Here is a 19,731-nt window from a genome sequence, read left to right as displayed (position 1 = left end):
TAATTCCCGCACTCGTCGCAAGGCGCCAGGCGCCAGGCGCCAGCGCGCTCTCATTGCTGGTTTTCCAATTGCTCTCGGACAGGGGCAGAACGTGTTTCAGTGTTTGGAACGCTACCGAAGCGCATCGTTCTCCGAGTTCTTCCGCCGACCGTATCTCGAACGTCTCGTCGGAGCATCGCGAGAAACTCGATGAACGCGCGCTTCCTCTATTGTCCTCTCATCGAAACTGTCGGTTTTTCTTTTTCCTTTCGTTCTCTTCCTTTATCGAGAATGACGCGTCGGCTGTTCAATCCCGGGACGAGTCGAACGATGCGTTCTTTTGCAAAAGAAGAAGAATCGATTGAAATATCCTCGATTCCACGTTTCGCTCCTAAAAATGATTAGTTTCCGGGAACGCACAGCTGGCGAGGGTATCTCATGGGAAATGGAGAGCGTGGAACGGTGTTCGTTGATCGAGGAAGATCGAGTCGGAGTTACCGATCTATTTTGAATAGTCGCTGGAATTTCTTGACGGACGGAGAACCTCGACGACGCGTCGACGATACGTCGAAAAATGAAAAGATTTCGTAGGTGAAAGATGGCACCGTTCCACGGTATGGCTCTCGTGTTGCTCGGAATCGGATACCTGTTACGCGTCGAACCGGCCTTCGACCATCCGAACCAAGGTAGAATCGCGTCGAGTGATTCGCGTCTTGCGAATTGCAAGCGAGCAGGCAATTTTCAGATCTTTTCGTTAACCGGTCGATTGGTTCCACTCCTTGATCTCCTTTGATCTCCTTCGGAGGGAGAGTAGCGGGCGAGGAAACGAATAGAAAGAAAAATATATCTATCTGCAGGAAAATCTCGTTTCACGCTAGCCCAATTAACCGACCGTCGATTCGGTCGATTCGGTCGATTCGGTCGATTCGATGTAAACAATAATATAAAATTCACTTTCAATCGAACGGAGAACCTTCTCCATTCTCATTCGTGTGTCTCTTTATTCGTATTTACAGTGCGCCAAGACGACCTCGTTTAACGATGTTTCGTTCAACGGGGTTTGTCGCCTAAGAACATGTCTCGAGCGTTATCCGAGGTATTTCACTGTATACCTGTTTACGTACGTAACGCGCCTATCCGATTCGTTCCAAGTAAAGAGAAACGTTCCACTCGAGAGCGAGGAGAAACGGAAAAGTGATAAACCCGGTTGAATTTTAGCGGCGCGACGACTCGGAGACGAGACCGACAGAACGCAACGGCAAACGCATCGAGGAACGAGGAAGACTTATTTTTACAAAGATCCCGGGCAAAAAGTGACCGCCGTTATAGGAGAGACTGTCCTGCTGTTGTGTCGTGTCAAGAATCTGGGGAACAGAACTGTGAGTTTCGAAAAGATTTTCGAGTTTTTCTCGGCGATCTTCCAATGCAATCGTTTCGTTCCGATTTTTCCGCGCATACTCGTTTCAGTCTGTCGTCGTCGGTACATCCGATATATTATATTAGTATATCGCGTAACGTACACACCTCTAGCCGCGTATAAGCGGTCGGAATTTCTCGCAGGTGTCTTGGATCCGGAAAAGGGATCTGCACATATTAACGTCCATGTCCGAGACATACACGAGCGACGCAAGATTCACGATAGTCCGCGATCCGGCGAACGACGAGTGGAACCTGCGAATAGATTACGTGCAACCGCGCGACACTGGCATTTACGAGTGTCAAGTGAACACGGAGCCGAAAATATACGGGGCCGTTACGTTGAGAGTATTGGGTGAGTTTCAGAATTCCGAATGCTGATCGTCACGGCCGTCGAACAATCGAATCTTTCCTCTGTTTCTCGTTAGACGTGCGAGCAAAGATCACGGGTCCTCGGGAAGTGTACGTGAAGACGGGTAGCACGATCGGTTTAACTTGCATCGTCGACACGCAAGACATTCCTCCGAGCAACGTGACGTGGTATCGTGCCGGTGTGCCGATCGATTTCGACGATCCAAGGTGCGTTCCCATTTCTCTTCATTCGCGGTGTGCTGTTTCTTCGAAAATTCTTCCACCCGTATAATGCGTTCACGTTACTTTCGACAGGGGTGGCGTTTCTCTGGAAACAGAGAAGGGTAAAAACGGTACCACCAGCAAGCTGCTGATAACGCGCGCTCTGATCGACGACAGCGGCAATTACACCTGCGTTTCGAACAAAGTTGCCCCGGCGAGCGTGTTGATCCACGTGTTAAACGGTGAGAATACGTTCTTGCGAAGCCGGTCGCAGCACACACACACACACGCGCGCGCGTATCGTACATAAAAGAAGGCAACGATAGAACGAGGTAGCGAACCGAACGGAACACGACTCCTTTGAAATTACACTCCTCCTCTTTCAATTTCTTCCCGTTTATTCTCGATTCTGAGAATCTTTGAACCACCGAACGGTCCGACGGGCTCCGTTCAGTCATTAAGTTCCTCGATGGGTTTATTACCTCGTTGTATCCTGATTGGCATCGCGCGTTCGTCGCGATCGAGGGAACAGAAGGTTGGGCGATAAGCAAAAGGCGAGATAGAATAGTTGACGCGTCACACTGGTCGTCTCGTTGCACTTTACCGATCAACGAGCCCGACGCGAATCGGCGCGAATCTCGCGAATCTCGCGAATCTCGCGACAAATCCAACGGTGTTTCTTTTCAGGTGAACGTCCCGCGGCGATGCAGCACGGCGGAACCGGCAACGCGAACGGAAGGGCGATTTTATTCAGCCTTCTCCTGCTGATGGACAGGATATTACGGTGAGCGAGATTTGCGGCGCGCCGTCGAGCCGGATCGACCGGCTGACACGAAAAGGAGACTGGACACGCATTATTCGCGTTCGTCTCGCGAGTCTGCGAATTCACCAGTGTGCAATTTTTTCCGCCTCGAGGCTTGCATGTACAATCCCGCGATACTCCGCCGATGCGGAACGATAAACGTTGTATTCGTCTAAGCGTTTTCACCACGGTTGCTCCTCGTTCCGCGCGAACAGCGCCGAGCACTCGATTAACCGAGCTGCTATTTCCCGCGATCCGCATTCAGTCCGAAGTGTCTCGATTATTCCAATTCTCGCTCGAATCGGGATTACTTGCGTTCGCGTACGATCGAAGTCGACAAAGATTCAACGATTTCTTCTTATCCGTTTCCCATCCGGAGCGTTATTCGCGCGATCGAATCGGATCGTCGAGGTTCCGCCGGTGAAAAGGTGCTTCTCCGATATCGAAAAAGAGTCTTTTCCCCCCCCCCCCCCCCCCTTTCCTCCTTCCCCGTCGCTGCGTTTTGGTTTCGGTACAGGGTTCTCCGACCGCGACGGCAGCAAGTTCCAACCGAAAATTGGATGAACGTTGGCGACGATGCAACGGTTGTCCTCTTCGAAGCTTAGAGCTTCGAGCAGCAACGTCTTCTCGAAGGATTAACGGCACGCTCGAAGATTCTTCTCGAAAGTAAATCCGTTTAATATGATTACGCGCGGTCGGGACACGGGAATGGATTTTACCGATTTCAAGAGCCGCTCTAAGGAAATGTCGGATCTTTCGAGAACCGTGAGAAGCGTTTAAATCTCGCCCCTTGTAATCCTTCGAACCTCTCGTCTCGAGAGAAACGAATATTCCCAAGTTTCTTCGTTTCTTGTAAAGGGAACCGCCGCGCGGTCGAACGACTGCGAAGAAAAATGAAAAAGACGGAAAATGGAAAGCGATGTAACAGTGCAACGAATCCAACAGAAATCGACAATTATAGGCATACATAGTTTTGTTAAACTACCAAGTACAAGTTTACTGTGCGAATTCCTCGAAATTCCCAAGGACAGCCGACCTTAGACCTAGCTAGTACCCAACACGTGCATCGTCCGTGCATCGTCCGCGCATCGCGGCGCAACGATCAAACCAGTCGAAGATTCCACCTACGCCTGGGTCGGGGACGGACAAACTTTTTCCTTGTTGTTCGAGAAAGCGGACATTTGAAACGGGATACCCAGCGGAGCTCATTATTCGAATTTCAAGTCGGCCGCATGAATGCAACAGCGGCGCTCGTAGGGTCGGCGAACAACGGGAGCTCGGCTGGACTCGTTACGCGACTAGATTCAATGGGTAAGTTTCTTCTGACAGATTTCAACGAGCTCGAACGAGTTCGCTATCTCGACGGTGTAGACTATAGGTATTTTTCTTCTAGTAAGTTTGTTCTCTACTCTTTGGAAATAAACGAATCGGTTGGCAAACGGAGTGTAGTTTTGATCAGAACCTTTATTTCTGTCGCCGAGAAATTTCGAGAACAAGCGAACGTGGTTACATTTTGAAATGTGAAACACGAACGTATACGCGTACGGGTCGGTTCGAGTTATCGAGTCTTCGAACGGAAATGCACGACCGACGATCGCGCTGGAAACGATCGGGATAAAGAGTCGTCGATTGGTCGCGTTACAGACCGTACCGATTCGGCAAAGCGCGAGCGGCTTAGAAAACCGGTGCAGCATGTTGCGCGAAACTGAGAAATCCCTGGGAAGAAGTTCATCGGTGGATCGAGCGGTAATTGTTCGGGACAAGGAGAATTTCGTGAAAGAATCGTGGCTGACCGACAACCGGTGATCTCGTTTCAGAGCAGGAAGCGATTACTCTCCAAGGCATCGATACTCGGATCTCTGGGGAGTCGCATGTTTTTCCACAAACGAGGGGACCGGTTGAAAGTACGCGAACCTCGAGACGATTCGCGTAGAGGAGAACCGTGACGATTAATCGTCTTCGTGAAACACGCGCAGATCCCCAAGTACCAAAACACCTACCGACTCGAATCGTTCCGCAGCTTTAACGTGCAGGCCGTCGACGAGCTGCTCATGGAAACGATGGAGAACAAATTGTGCGCGGTGACGACGTACGATCCGATTCAATCGGCGAGACTGTGCTTGGACATAGGAGCCGACTTGCAGAGGGCGATCAGCAAGAAGGATTACGACAGGTGCCGACAGTAAATCTCGATCTACAAAGTATCGAGTTAACCGAGTTTCGCGGATTCTTTTATTTCATCGGAAAGTTGGTCGGTTCTAAAGTACCCGGAGAACAGCGATCCGCGGAACTTAATTAACGGTCTAATTGTAGAGGCTAATCCGGCCTCGTCGTTCCGTTTCGTTTCGTTTCGTTCGGTAGTTGCCGAGCGTTCGCGTCTTCGGAGCGTTTACCTCGAAACACGTCGAGCCGCGCGTTCCGCATAATAATCCCAAAGTTCGTTGTTACAAGGTACAAAATAGTGGCGCAGGTGAGCATCGTCCAACGCCTCGATCAATGCATTCACGCGAGCTTTCAGTGCCTCTGGGACTTGGAGCGCGACAATTACTCTTACTACGTTTTCGAAAACAACCACATATACGCCTGGTGTTGCGTATTCGGCCTGTATTACGAGTAGAATTCCCCGCAACCGGCAGACCTACAATTCCATTTCCTGCGAGCCTCCGTACACGAATGCTCCGACGAGTACAACATCGATTTCCGCCTGTTCCAATCACTCCGCGAGATTTACGCGAGAAGAAATTCGGCGCGGTGGATGAAATACATGCTCAACGGTTTCGTTCGTATCCCAGAATGTTGTCCCTCCGGAAGAAGAATGCTTTTCGTCTATCGAGCGGCCGCGGAGTATTAACCCTCGACGGGCCGGAAGCGTTTCGAGTTTACTTGCCGTCAGAAAATACCGTAATACCTAGCTAACAAGAAAGAAATTCACAAGTGACCTGTTTCATTGGAAATATCACAAGAATAACAGCGATCAAACTAACCGAACAATTTTTCACTCCGTCGAGGGTTAATATTTCTTAGCGAGCGACATTCTTATTTTCTATACGATAATATCATCCTCGAGCGTCGGAGAGCTTGTGTTTATCGATCGGTGCTTCCGTTATCGGAAGCCGGGAAAAAGTCGCATCCACTAAGTTCTATATACGTCGGCAATTCGGTCGCGTAGATATTTCGACGCGAGCTTCTGCGAGAAAAGTGGCGAGCGTTTCGACGCGCGAAGTATACAGGGTGGTTACGCGTTCGCCAAGAGTTTCCGCGTTGATTTCCGTCGAGTTCGAAAGATCGTTCGCGAAACTATCAACGATCCCAGCTTTTTTCGAAGAAAAGTTGATCGACGTTCCGGGTAGCAATCTATCACCGGGCAGCTCGTGTTGCCGGGTTCGACGTAAAATCAATGCCGATCCTCATTTCCATGGAAATGATCCGTGACGCGCGGTTCGCCGTGCAACCCGAAACGGAATTTCCACGGAAACGGAGCGGGCTCCGCGTCCGCTGTTCCTCGCCCGGGAAAAACCTTTTCCCGCTGTAATCGGATAATTAAACTTTGTCGGTATAGAAAAGTTGAATGGTGCGCTGCGAGCAGCGGTCGGACGTACTGTTTACCTCCTCGTCCTCCCTCGTGGCTCGACCGCGTCGTTATTCGCCTTGAAAGCCACCCATCGAGTGGCAGCCGCGCCACGTCGGGTCAAGATGCCACACGTAATTTCTATCGTCGAGTCGATCGACCGTGAAAAACACAACAGTATCGCCCGACGATATAATAGTAACGTCGGGAAACCACTTGAACGATCGTTTCGACCCGTTGATCGGTGCTCTTCGCTACCGAAGGAAAATGAGGAAATTTCTTATATACGAGATACCGCAGGCAGGCACACCGGTTTGCATCGGTGCCGAGAGAAAAAGCTTATTCCATACATATGTACGTACGTAAGTATAGCAGGATTTCATTAACGCCGCTACATAGTCGCGTCAGCACGCCTCGCGCGGCGCGATTTCGACTTTTCCGGCGAATTTAATATTCCGTATGCGTTTAGCGGAGAAGTTTACGAACCGCGTAATTTTCCAACTCGACTCGATGCGGTTCGTCGATTCGTTGAATTCGCGTTTTCCGAACAACTTTTTTCTCACCTTCGCTTTCGGTTGGCTTTCGTTCGTTTTCTTGATACGCGTAAAACCGTGAACGAGAGTGGCGGACGATGGCGAACGGTTGTGACCTTTTCGATGGAAACTTCGCGGAACTCAGCCGACCCTGCGCGTAGTTTCGTTTGCGTTGCAACTTTGAAACATAAGCATCGCTCTGTTTCCCAGGTTTCCGCTGCGCTGTCCTTTTAACCGGGAAAAATAGACTCTCGAGACGATACGCGAGAACGGCGAACAACGCTACACGCCGCAACCTTTCCGCTTTCGATTCGATTCGATTCGTTTCGATTCGTTTCGCACGGAACGCCGTCGTTTGTCTTTATTTTCTGAAGAAAATCAGAACTTGCCGTTATCGGCCGGAGCACGCGAGTTCTCGGTGTTCCTCGGCAAGATGCTGCTCCCTTTTTACGCGGAGATTCAATTTCAACTTGATCGGAGGAAAAACTTGGCTCGAAGTGTTGCGATATCGAACGTCGCGAGACGACTCGAAGAATCATAAAGCTCCGACAATAACGACTGCCGGAATAAATGACAGAAAAATGTAGAGGCCGACTCCGGCTCGACCCCACGAGACCCAGCGAGCGAGTAACGAGGTTTCGAGCATGCCGCGGCGTTAATGGATAAGAACATGGAACCGTGGAAGGGAAACGTTTTTCGCGAATCACCCTCGTTTCCGTTTCGTTAGATCGCGCGCGGCTCGCGAGCCGCTGTTGTTGCTGTTATGATGCCGGCAGTTTGTTGTATCATCGCAATAACGATGAATTAATCCGGTTTTTGAAAGGAACCTTTGGCAGCCGGTTTCATTATCCGGTACACGCTGCCTCACTGTGCTTTCATCCGGCTGCTTCCCCTTTACCTTCGCGTCATTGCCCTTTCACCGTTGCCTAAACCCGGCAGCTATGCTCGAGAACCGTACCCGAAATGGATCATTATTCCGCGATCACCGCGTAAAACCTGCCGATACCGATCCACTCCGTCGAACATCCATCTTTTCCTGTAGTAATTAATCGATCGATTACTCGGCCGTTGACTCCTTGGCTGATATCGACGCCTAAAGGCGCTCGAAACATTGTCTTCGATGCGTTGTCGCCATCGGCGGCTGTAAAATCGACGATAATTGCAGCAAAACTCATTTCTTCGGGAAAATGGCGGTTGAACGGTTCTCGGTCTTTCGTAGATTCCGGTAGCTGGTATTCGTCGAGTCAAGACTGCCGCGCGAAATGAAAGAGAGTGGGGGAAGCGTTTGCTCCAGATCCGGGGCAATGAATATTAATTTAATACAGGGTGCTCGAGACTATCTGCCGTCGAATCGGCGAGCGCCGAGCCTCGAGCGTTCACCGATTAGCGATTCGAGTGTTTGCCCCAACTCAACCGGCTTTGCGGCGCGACGCGATAAACTCGTTTATCATGGTTTCTTGGCAATGGCTCCTGTGCATCGCGGTTTTTCCTACGCACCGACTGCACGAGGAAATGCCGACAACGAGGACGTTGCGGGACGCGAATGATATCGATTGCTCGTAATTTGACAGTGCGGTGCGCTCGCCGTTCCGCTTCGTAGCGCTCGCGTGACAACATTTTCAGAAACTGAATCGCGTTGACAGTTTTGGGATACTCTAATGATACACGTACATACATGTGTACTTATATGGTCGTTTCCACTTACGCGTAGAAGAGCAAAATTGCATACGATGGATGAACCAAAGGCGTATTCCTCAGACTCGAGCGTAGGTATAGCATAGAAACGAAATGGCATTCGCGTGTATCGGAGAATAGATCGATGGGCGGTGATCGCCGTTTCATTCGCGCGTTTCGATGAAATCTTGGAGAACGGTTGACCGAAGGTAGCGGGAAGGGAACGAGAGAAGAGGAGCCGGTTCACGGGAGAGCCGGTGAAGGGTGGAGTCGCGGTAAAATCTTATCATCGACATCCAGTGGGATTTCGAGTGACGGATAAACAGATCTCGTATTCGAGATTTCCCATGCGGGCCCGGCGGTGGAACGTGGAAACGCCGCGGAGGGACGAGGTGGGAACGAAAGGGGGGGAAAAAGGTGGCGACGGAACACCGGAACACGATCGAGCAAGGGCGGAAACGGCGGACGGAAAAGAGAAAATCCGGCGAGTGGTTCGGCCTCGTCGACGGATGGATTAAAACGACGCCGCGCCGCCGCGTCGCGCGTAGCAGCGTAGCAGCGTAGCAGCGTAGCAGCGTCGCCGAGTCGGATGTCCCTCGAGAGATCTTCATCGGGAGGGATTTCGAGTGTGTAATGCCGCCAGTCCGAATCGGCCACGAAATTACATCTGCCGTCGCTTCGTCCTATTTCCGGCAGTTCGACGTGCCGACACTCGATCCGTGAAACGACCCCGCAATCGGTTTCGTCGACAAAATTTCATTCGGAGCCGCGCTTTCGCTCTGCGAATAGAATATGCTTCGGAACAATTCGAACGATATAATAAAGTATTCCAACCTGGCCTATAGGTCGCTCGAGGAAACCGATAGTCGAACAACGAGACATTTCGTTTCTTTCTTGTTTCGTTCCGTTTCGTTACGTTTCGTTTCGTTTCGTTTCGTTTCGTTTCGTTTGCCCGTCGCGTAACGTCGGTCGATTTCCAAAGCGGCATCCGTTGATATCGCCGCATCGAAATTAACGGTTGGACGCGGACGAAAGCTTCGCGCGTGTAAATTGTTCCGTTGACCCGATTCCTCGAGGTTTCCTCCTACCCTTCGCGTTCTTCCATCACGTTTCTCGAATCAGTTAGATTCGAGGCGAACGAAAGGTTAACTCGCAACGTGCTTCCGAAAGAGGAACGTCCGAGAAACACAGGTGAGCGCGAGACGGTTCGAGGGAAAACTCTTCGCGGGAACGAGCGTACGAGAAATGGCGAACGAATTATCCAAGAGGATTAAATACGCCATGGCGCATCTGTCGCGTAAACAATACGCTTCGTTGCTGGCTCGACCGAACTGGAGAAGAATTCAAAGGACGAACACGAACGTTCTGGTGAGCGATCCGCGCGCGACCGTGATCCTCCGTTTCCCAAAGGCTAATTAATCCGCCGTGCGCTCTCGCGTTTTCATTTCATCAGAGAAATCCGTTTACGACCCGGCGAGCAGCGTTGAGAGCACGCGCCTCGAAGCGCATCAAAGTCATGGCTCGGCCAAAGCGCGTCAACAAGAAATACGATCCCGAGTGAGTATCGAGGATTTACAGTTCTATCGAGTAATCCGAACCGGTGGGCCGCTCTCGACTAGAAATCGGTTTGGTTTCCGCGCAGAACACCGCCACCGGCGTACCCGCGAATCCATCCGAAAACTCTCGAGGCTAAAACCAGCAAACGCATTCTGGATCTTGCGCTTCCGAGGAAGAGGTCGCTATCCTTCCTATTCCGTTACGCGGATCTTATCCGCGAACTTGACGAATTTCTCCTTCTCCGGTCAGATTGCTGTTGGCGAACATGCGATTCCAGACCAGCGGTAACATCGTCGAGACTCTGTGGAAGGTTCAGAACTCGCGGTACCGAAGGTATCGGTACTTCTGCAACGCCAGGCTGCAACGAGAAGCGAGGAAGAAGTGAGCGAATGATTTTTACCGACCAGTGTGAACAGTTGACGCGAGGAGTCGAGGAGACGAGCACGATAAATGGGGGAAAAAACATTGCTTTCGAGAAAAGTGTGGAAAAGACCGAGCGAAAGTTTCGCACTCGCGAGCGCAATCTCGTAAAGTCGGATTTCGATATCGCCGGGCAACGGTCTCATTTTCGCACGCGCTTCTCCGCTCGGCTGGCTCGCGGCTCGCCGAACGTTCCCGTGCGCCGATAAACGCTTTCGGAGCCGATTAGAATGATTCTCCGCGGCCCGACGATACCTCGGTATCGATTTTCGATTTCCGCGACAATTAGAACAGATACGGAACGTTCGCGTTAAAGTTTCCGAGCAACTCGCGAATAGTTGGGAAACACGAGTGTCCTGGATGTAATTATTAATAGAGGCCAAGGGTCTCCGCCTACAGCCGCGGAACAGGCTCGAGTTCCTTGCCGCTGGAGGGTTCTCGCGGTCTCGCACACGGTTCGCGTCCCGTTTGTTCGCTTCCACTTTATTTCGAGAAACTATAACGAGCTCGGCCCGGATAACGAGTTCGATTCCGCGCGAACACATCCGATCGTCCTTCACCGAGCCACGAACGTTCGTTCGCAGACAGAGAATCATGGCGAAGCTGCGCAGAGCTTTCAAGCCCGACGAATGGGAGCAACACGCGAAGCTGCTGGAAAGGCTGTCGAGGCCGAAAACGCCGGCGAAACCGAAACTTTTCGTAGGTGGAAAAGCGAACGTTCCTCGGGACGTGAGCGACGCGAGCCGATACGGAAGTTTGTCTTTTCATACGCGACGATCGATACACACACCAGCCGCGAATTCCAGGGCAAAAAGAGGAAATGGAAGCCGGTGAACGCGCAGAGGATGGAGGAGTTGTCGACGCCGGTGAGCAGGGAGCTGCCGGAGCTCAGGGATCCCTTCGCGGTGCCGGCATCGGCTCTCGCCTACAAGATCACCGACCGATTGTCGAGGATCGCGCTCCCGAGGACTCGGCCGACGAGTCTGCCTCCTCGAATTCCAGGCGCCGTGTCTCCGGCCGCGCTCGCTGCCAAAGGTGAGCGGACACTAGAGCCCCCCGAGTGCCAAATCCCAAGCCCCAAATCCCAAGCCCCAAATCCCGAGCCCCAAATCCCAAGCCTCTTCCGTGCTCTTCTTTGCTCGAACTTTCCACTTATCGGATTCGAGAATTTCACGACTCCGCGTCGCGGCCGAGGTTCCTCCGAGTAAACAAGCATCGCGACTGTTCGAACCGCTAGCAGAAACAGCCGCGAATCTAACGGATAACCATTATTTTATTTATTTTTTCAAATAAACTCGCAGTAGGGATTTTCAGCCAGAAACGCTTCCTTCGGGTAATCCGTGTGCATCTTTTCGTAATGGAATCAGCGGAAGATCTCGCGATAGACAGAAGGGCTTCGAATGTTTCTAGCCACCCCGAGGATGGTGATTCTGGCGAAACCGGCGGAGCGACCTGCAGGGATGGAAACTGATCTCAGGGAGGACGCGTTCACCGTCTCGCCGACAGCGCTGAAAGCCAAGTGCACGAAACGATTGAAATTTTTGGCCAGACCGAAAACCTACAGGAAATGAATGGTACCGATCAATTTATGTGCAATAACCAGTGGCCGTCCTTGTCGAATAGAATGTCCGTCGAAAGGTTAGCTCGCGTTACTCACGGCGGAACGATGTAATCGTTCGAGGGGCTGTCGAAGCTACGAGAGAATCACTCGTGTCCGGTAGCCGGCACGAACGTTTCCTGCAAGGAAACCTTTCGATGGAAAATGCTGCGAGGGTCTGCATCGTTGGCAGATTTTCTCCGATTCTGCGCTCGGATCGTACGATCGAGTGAAACTCGTTGGACTGTGCGAATCGCGGCATCGATAGCGGTGTATCGTAAAGAAAAAACGAGGTTCGCCGAAAACCGGATGCGTGTTCGTCCGTATTCGGTTATGCCCCGTTTCTCTTTTCTGTAGGCGACGCGTGTTCGTTCGTAGTATTCGTTTCTGAAGCAATCGGGAGGAAAATTGTCCGCGCAAAGAAGGATCGAGCCTTTTGTCGGTCCGCCCGTGAAAGAAAACCTCAAAGCTTGTCGCTGTCAGCGACTTCTTAGGCGCGAGACGTACAGAACCCCTTATCGTCGAATACGTCGCGGAAACGGTCTATCGTTGGACCACCACCCTTGACCGAAAGAAAACTCGACGAGAACTCTGAAAACGTTATTCTAGCCGAAGGAGCACTTCGCTACGGTAAACTATCTCGACACCCGGTGCATGCCGCGTTACGGATGCACCGAAAATGCACAGAATCGAGAATCCTCTTACGATTCCGAGCATGTTCGGCCACTTTCCGCTTCGATCTTTTCTTCCGAAACAAAAAGCTAATTCCCCTGGTCGTTGAACGATTAGCCGACTACAAAGGTTTCTACCCTTCCGTTCGGAGAACGGATTCGCCGCCGGTCGATAGTCGAGAAAAAGGAATACAAAGTAATATTTTCGTTAAGAAAGTACTAAAACCGTTCGAGTTGTTCTCAAAGAAGTATCGCTGTATCGTGCAGACTGCGCCAGAAGAAAGCTATTGGCATCGGAATATATTCTCCTCGAAAGAGGATCGCTAGAAGCGACAAAGAAGTAAGTTATTCGAGTGGGCCGCATTAGATATCTCGTCTCGCAGATATGTACGTTTTATACGCTTCCGGTTATTCTACGCGAACCAATACCAATAACTCCTTATTCCAGTCCGGCAAAGTAGATGAAGCGAATCGAGTTTGTCCGTTGAATCGGACCTGCCGGGCCGGTGCCACGTGACCGGAAATTCGATTGGACCCATAGATCGCTCGCGGAGGCAGCGAGAGTTCGCCGTAAATGGGAGGAAAACACGCGTCTCGAAGGATTTCGGAAGGAACGCGAGGACGTTCCGAGGATCTCCGTAGAGATTCGAATCTGCGATCGCGGGAACGGTTGTTTGTCCGACGACGAGACTCTCGTGTTCGTAATCGTAATAGTGAACGCAACATTCGTCGTCTTCGCGGGATTTAACGCGGGACGCGAACAAATTTTTAACGATCGCGACCGAGAAAAGGACGTGGCCGGCTGCGAATATAATTTTACGGTGCAGCAGTTCCGATTCTTGGGCGTTCGACCGACTCCACAGCCCCGTTAAACCTCCGCTATTCGTTCAGGAATATTTCCACCGTGGAAAAGCGATCGTTAGCAGTTGGCGCGGTATCGGGGCATCAACATTCCAGTTGACGCGCCGCCAATTGTACAGCTTCCAGCGTTATGCACGCGCGTAACGGTATCTATCGTCGCTCGAATATCGCACGATGCATACGTATTCGTTTGATATCTGTCCCCGTAACACGAATACGTCCACTTAATCGAACAATTTCGTTTCCTCGATCGTTCGGTCCACATTCCTGCTCGTCGCGTGTTTACGCGTATAAACGGTGATAATTAAGTTTCCCGATAGAAACGTTATCGGTATGCACGGTATTAACCAGGATGCACGGCCACTCGGCGCGAAGCCAGAGACGGAACAAACGCGGAAGCGTCGTAAGACGCTCTTTTTCTTCTTCCGGCGTGTTCGCGCTGTATCTCTCTTCGGTGTACTTGTTTTCTTGGAGATTTCGAAAGCAACTTTCTGTTCGGTTCTTTCCTTTTTCCCCGAAGATACCATCGTCGTCCCTCTTTCCGCTCGCTCGTATCTTTCGAGTTTCCCCGTACTTACGCCGGGTCGTGTGCGCGTCGATGGATCGGCGGAATTCTCATTGTCAAATCTATTCGCTCGTTCGATTCGATTTGGTTAGCCGGTGGTACGGCCGACACCGGAAATGACATCGAAAGCGAGAACGACGAAACGATCAAAGAATTGCAGTCGGCGAATGGGGCGGCGAATGAAGCGGCGAATGGGACGGCGAATGGGACGGCGAGAGAGAGAGAGAGTGGCATTTTAACGATTTTACCTGTGTAAATATATGTTCAAGGCAATTTCGCACTCCACTAACTCGACCCTTCTAATTAAAATTTAATTACGGTTACGAGATGAGACGTTATCTTTTGAAAGCTCGGTTCTCGCAAAGGCTTCGATCGTTTTCCCTGATAATCCTCCACGCCTCTCCGCAGTAATGAACGTTGAAACGCGAGTAGAGGGCGAACTCGAGAGAGCAACAAGACAAGTTTTCGGAACTGGCAATCGCGCGGTTCGCAAAGAAAACAGACGAAACTCGAATCGAGAAAACGCGCGCGGTTACCTTATCTTTCCGAGTCGACCCGCGCGCGCGCGCGAGCATCTCGGCGAACCGACCGCTCTAAACTTCCTGCGGATTGATCGCGTTAAAGACTGCTCCTGCGGAACGAAGTCTCGCAATCAGGGTCTTCGGAAATCGGTCGCCGCACGGAAGTCCAAAGGATAAAGTTGCGCGAAGCGACGTCAGAAGTCGACTATCGGTCGTCCTGCTCGGCTCATCTCGGCGACTTTATCCGACGAACACTGTTGGCGAAAGAGTGGAGTGGCGCAGCTTCCTTGCAGTCGCGAAAATCACGTCGCGAAGGCGACGACGAACCTGAAGTTCTCGGATGCCGGAAACCTGGAATAACGAGTCGAAATAAACTTCCAGCAAGTTTTCAATCATACCAGATTTTCACCTCCGACCTGCCGTCGACCGGTGAACCCTGGTATTTTCGATGTTGCGAGATCGATCGGATACAACACCTGTCTGCCTAACGAATAGTCCTATCGGCAGGTTAATCCGTCGAGTCATCGATTTACCTGCCAGTCTAACGCACGGCGATGCAGCTGCAAGGACGAGAACACTTTGGAACAGTTGGAAATTCCACGAATCCGACCGGAAACGAACCTTAAGCGAATAATAAAATAGATTTTCCTTGGAACATTGCTACGAATCGTTAACGTACCGGCAGGATCGCATGAAATGAAATCCTATTGTCTGCGCTTTTCACGGTTCGCGCTGGGATGACAGGTCGAATCGACGTGGCTGAACAGCGATTGTGGTTTCCGCGGAGCGCGATTATTTCCTCGATGAAAATCCATCGACGAGACACACGACGGCTTCCGCAATTTCTCTAATTAGCAGCTTTGTCTCGTGGAATTTGACGCGCTTTGTGCAACCGACGCCGCGCACTCTTTCACCGGGGATCGAAACGAGACCACCGACGATATATATTAACCCCGGACGTCTACAATTCCCGCGTTTACCTTTGTAGGCGGGTCACGCTTTTTTCCCTGTCCCACCGTGAGAACTCGGTTTTGACCGCACGTTTCTCCTGCATCTTGAATCGGCCTGCGGAATCCTGAATTTCGCTCGGCTTGGAGAATCGGTTAGAGATGGCGAGAGAAGTAGCGGAAATAATATTTTATACTTACTTGTCGTATCGTGTGTGTCTTTTCGAATATTGCGCTTTCAAATTCCCCATAAATCCATAAGAATCCATAGTTTAACGATCAAGATGACTGTCTTGTGTATCTTCTGTAAGTATCTTGCACGTTGCACGTTCATCAGCTTTCCGTGTTCGAACGTCTCGAACGTCTCGAACGTCTCGAACGTCGAATCGCTGTTATGAAACCTTATCAAATTTCGAATGGAAAACGCGTCCTTTAGTTCGTGGAACTCTATTCACATTTATCCTCTTGGGTCTTTCCACTCGAGACAATTCCCTACGTGTAAAGTTTGGCTAATAACCGAAGGGTATGGGGAATAGGGACCGAAGAAAACATCGTACCGGTAACTGCTAATGTTGAATTTTAACGCTAATTTTCTGGTCCAATATTCTCAAGCCCCCTGTAGCTTCATTGATATTACCATTTTATCGGCGATGTTATCAATTGAACATTAATAAATAATAATTATACGTACTTGTTTTCTTTATCTAAATGTAACTCCATAAATATACCATTCATAAACACTGGCAACACTGGTTAGCACTATTCCAAACCAAAGGAAAGAAAAGGGCGCCAAAGTACCTGCGACGCAATATTTTCAAACTGCATTTCATCAACTTTCACTCAATTTCACCCGCGAAATATTAAAAGATTAGTCGTGATTCTAAGTGTGCAACAATCGACTCCTTTTTTACTGGTGATGCATGATTGTTAGAGTAGATTTTGTAGGAATCAAATGTCGCTCTGAACGCGGCCGGCGACATTGTGTCCTTTGAAGTCGGTAACACTAATAGTTATCTTACCAAGGCACTTCTTATGTTGCAGTCGTATTTAGTTCAATTACAGACCGCTCTGTAACTGAGTATGCTAGAATGTTATGACAGTGTCGGTATGTCAGAACAGTGAACAGAAAAATACGTTACCATCCTAATTCGTAGAGGGTGTAACCAATTGTCCGGTTTTTCTACATGATCGGTATTGCAGACCATCGGATATGGAGCCCCGTAGGATGTCCAATCTACCCTGATTTTTGTCGATGATCATTAGGGGTTACAGATCTAACTCGAGCGAAATGATTAGGTACCTGCTTAGAAATACTTTGTACGATCATAAAGTGAAACACTCTTCGTGTATTTTAGTCTAGTGTTTACAGTGTCCTACCTAGTCCATGCCTACTTATACGAGGATTTAGTGAAACGAGAATTTCAAATCGGATCTCTTTTGTATTCTTATTAAGAAAGCACTGCACATGTACATGTATAACGCGTTGCGTCAATTTAGTTTGAATTGGCCGTTACAAATATACGCATGTCAAAGTACCACACGTGGTCTACTCAAGTGAGAACACTCTTCGTTACATTACTTAAATATAATGAATTTTAGAGAACCGTCGCAATACAGGATTCAACGTTCGAACAAATGTAATTATTTTAATAAAATTTTTATTCAATTTCACGAATCTTGAAAATTGTTTTGTTATTAAAAAATCATTTTTAGGAAACTTTGTATCAGTACTGGGGAATACATGGAACAAAAATTTTAATGCGATTCCCTGTGTTAAATCGTTTATGATTTTATAGAATGTAATCACAGCTTCAAAGGTAAAGGTATAAATACTTTGTTTATTTATCGATACATATATTCAAATTCAGTATATTATTTTCGTTATTTAAATTTGATATTTCTTTTTAGGACTCTTGTGATCTTATTTTCTTTTAAGAGTAACATCTCTTAAGTCCTTACATTAAATATTGTTTCCTTAATATATTTTAATATGATAGAATTAATAACATTGGAATTGAGACCTAGACTTCTGATATGCAATGCTTTTATTCGCTTGCAAAGAAAAGTAAACTCTGCGCTAATTAAAATAAAGCTTTTAGAAGAAAGTATTGAAATATATATAGGAAATAAAACATTAAAATTGTTGGTAAAGTCTATGAGATTAATACCAAATTCATTGTCAGCGTTAAGTATAATAAATAATTGGATCTGTTTTCGTATACAAATTGGATCTGATTCTGCTTTCGGATCTTTCCAAACAGAATTGATCGATAACTCAGTGCCAAAGATAAATTTTCCAAATGATTCTAAGAATAATTATCATTTAGAAAACAGTTTGTTACTTAATATGTCTTGTTGCAAAATATTATGCGCGTGTTGTAAATCTAATCTTTCCAAAGAAATGCTTGTCGAAAGAGTATTGCCTGTTCCAGACTTGGATTATGATCCAAGCGAATGGTTTTGTTGTAAACATAATCAGGAAGCTGTTATAAAAGATTTGGTGCCATCAGAGACTGATATTTTTTACGGGCCATTTTTCTTCATTTTCAATTTGAATGTATTTAATGACGGTTTAAAAGTAGATGGAAATAATGCCATCTGCAACAGATGCCTACAATATTTAGGAAAGGTAGATAAGAATAATTCGCTTAAACTATGGAGTTATTCCATTGATTACAGTTTACCGAACAACTTAACAGAGAGTGCAACCAATCCTTTTAATGATTTTTTAATAGCTATAAAAAGTATGACTGGTATTATTGGGGAGGAGATAGTTTTACAATCTTCTGTGGATAAAGACACGCATTGCCTTACCTTAAAACCGATGGATTGGAATTTGAATTTAATGGTAGAACCTAAAGCAATTTTAAATAATGATATAATAACTTTGCAAAAAGTATCTATCGTTAAAGTATTATATAAATATGAGACAAACAAATGTATCACAGACTCTTCGAATAAGACGTACCGCGAAGTAGGTTTGTCAGTGATAAAAACTGGTTTAGAACATTTAGTATCATCGACAAAACGGTTTCCGCAATCTTATAGAGTTGCGTCCGATTACTATATTGGACACATATATTTGGAGAAACCTACAAATGAAATTTAATAACAGTTTCTTAATTTTCATAAGAACTAACTTTTATTGCTCTACGAATAGACGGTAAATATTCTTTCTTTCCCTTTCGATATTGAAAATGAAAATATCGTAATTATAATTTAACTTCAATCAATATTCATGTATTATACGAAAACACAAATAAAATTTTATTTTATCGAAAATTTACATTTCTATTAATATTTTACATTTTATATCTAATATTACAATTAAATTGCGAATTTATAATTGCAATTTAATGCGTAAAACATATTTTTTGTTTAAAAGAAAAATGATGCACAGACATGAAACACTGTACACAAAAATCAACAAGAAATGGGGATCAATATACTATTTACATTATGTAAATATTAACTGCTTAAATTCAATAAAGGGAGTAATTATGTAAATACATGCATATAATGTAATGTACTATTTTCGGGATTACAAATCTAACTGTTCTTGTGCACGTAGTTTAACGTGTAATAAATTATTATTTAAACGTTTGTTCGGAAATGCCTTAAATAATATTCGTAACTATTTGAACTTGTAATTTTTTGAAAACTTTACATAAACCAATGTAATGAAGGGTCCATTTATGTTTTGAAACACATGATTGTATCGAAAAATGATATGCTTTTGCATTTGCCCCAGTATCATTTAATTATATTTTTGTTCATTTCACTTCGTATTATACTATGTTACATTTTATTTTCCGTTTGCAACGATCAAAATGTCAAGAATATTATTTTTACAACTATTTTTTTTTTTTTTTTTTCATGTCAGGAATAACGACTAGTTCTTACAACTAGTTTTTTGAACAGTACATAAGCTTTGTAAATCTATATATGTCCACATATAATACATGGCACGATACTATTATGATTTTTTTTCAATATCGTGACTACCACTAACTATGTGTTATAAAAAATAATTTGCCACCTATCAAA

General features: G+C 47.4%; 3 protein-coding genes and 1 long non-coding RNA gene across 7 annotated transcripts; 3 read left to right on the top strand and 1 right to left on the bottom strand.

The window, feature by feature from the left end:
• Positions 1 to 90: 90 nt before the first annotated feature.
• Positions 91 to 12,086, top strand: LOC116430165 (netrin receptor DCC). Its single transcript, XM_031983928.2, has 7 exons — positions 91 to 665; positions 1,198 to 1,358; positions 1,540 to 1,750; positions 1,824 to 1,974; positions 2,062 to 2,210; positions 2,656 to 2,752; positions 11,933 to 12,086. Exons 1-7 carry the CDS (start codon positions 578 to 580, stop codon positions 11,991 to 11,993), a joined length of 918 nt encoding a protein of 305 aa, XP_031839788.1. The 5' UTR covers positions 91 to 577; the 3' UTR covers positions 11,994 to 12,086.
• LOC143174603 (dynein light chain Tctex-type 5) lies at positions 4,463 to 6,167 on the top strand. The gene is made up of 4 exons (XM_076368337.1): positions 4,463 to 4,516; positions 4,588 to 4,674; positions 4,747 to 4,943; positions 5,222 to 6,167. The coding sequence occupies exons 1-4, from the start codon at positions 4,463 to 4,465 to the stop codon at positions 5,385 to 5,387; spliced, it is 504 nt and encodes a 167-aa protein (XP_076224452.1). The 3' UTR covers positions 5,388 to 6,167.
• Positions 11,635 to 16,671, bottom strand: LOC116430166 (uncharacterized). 2 transcript variants are annotated; one of them, XR_012998837.1, is made up of 5 exons: positions 15,886 to 16,671; positions 15,417 to 15,812; positions 15,214 to 15,358; positions 14,753 to 15,088; positions 11,635 to 12,030 (listed from the first exon to the last, which is right to left on the bottom strand). It is a non-coding gene; the product is annotated as an uncharacterized LOC116430166 (long non-coding RNA). The 2 variants fall into 2 exon arrangements; XR_012998835.1 differs by having other exon boundaries at positions 11,635 to 15,088.
• Positions 16,672 to 16,815: 144 nt separating this feature from the next.
• LOC116430067 (E3 ubiquitin-protein ligase E3D) lies at positions 16,816 to 19,702 on the top strand. 3 transcript variants are annotated; one of them, XM_031983719.2, is made up of 4 exons: positions 16,816 to 16,980; positions 17,054 to 17,321; positions 17,398 to 17,501; positions 17,593 to 19,702. In XM_031983719.2, the coding sequence occupies exon 4, from the start codon at positions 17,675 to 17,677 to the stop codon at positions 18,791 to 18,793; it is 1,119 nt and encodes a 372-aa protein (XP_031839579.1). In that variant the 5' UTR covers positions 16,816 to 16,980; positions 17,054 to 17,321; positions 17,398 to 17,501; positions 17,593 to 17,674; the 3' UTR covers positions 18,794 to 19,702. The 3 variants fall into 3 exon arrangements, with proteins under 3 accessions (XP_031839579.1, XP_031839578.1, XP_076224728.1); XM_031983718.2 differs by having other exon boundaries at positions 16,916 to 17,321; positions 17,398 to 17,507; XM_076368613.1 differs by lacking the exons at positions 16,816 to 16,980; positions 17,054 to 17,321; positions 17,398 to 17,501 and having other exon boundaries at positions 18,146 to 18,313; positions 18,420 to 19,702.
• The last annotated feature ends 29 nt before the right edge of the window (positions 19,703 to 19,731 follow it).

Source organism: Nomia melanderi, chromosome 6, assembly GCF_051020985.1.
Source record: "Nomia melanderi isolate GNS246 chromosome 6, iyNomMela1, whole genome shotgun sequence".
NCBI classification, from domain to species: domain Eukaryota; kingdom Metazoa; phylum Arthropoda; class Insecta; order Hymenoptera; family Halictidae; genus Nomia; species Nomia melanderi.
Note: the sequence above shows the minus strand (reverse complement) of the source record. Positions and strands in the feature narration are given on the sequence as shown.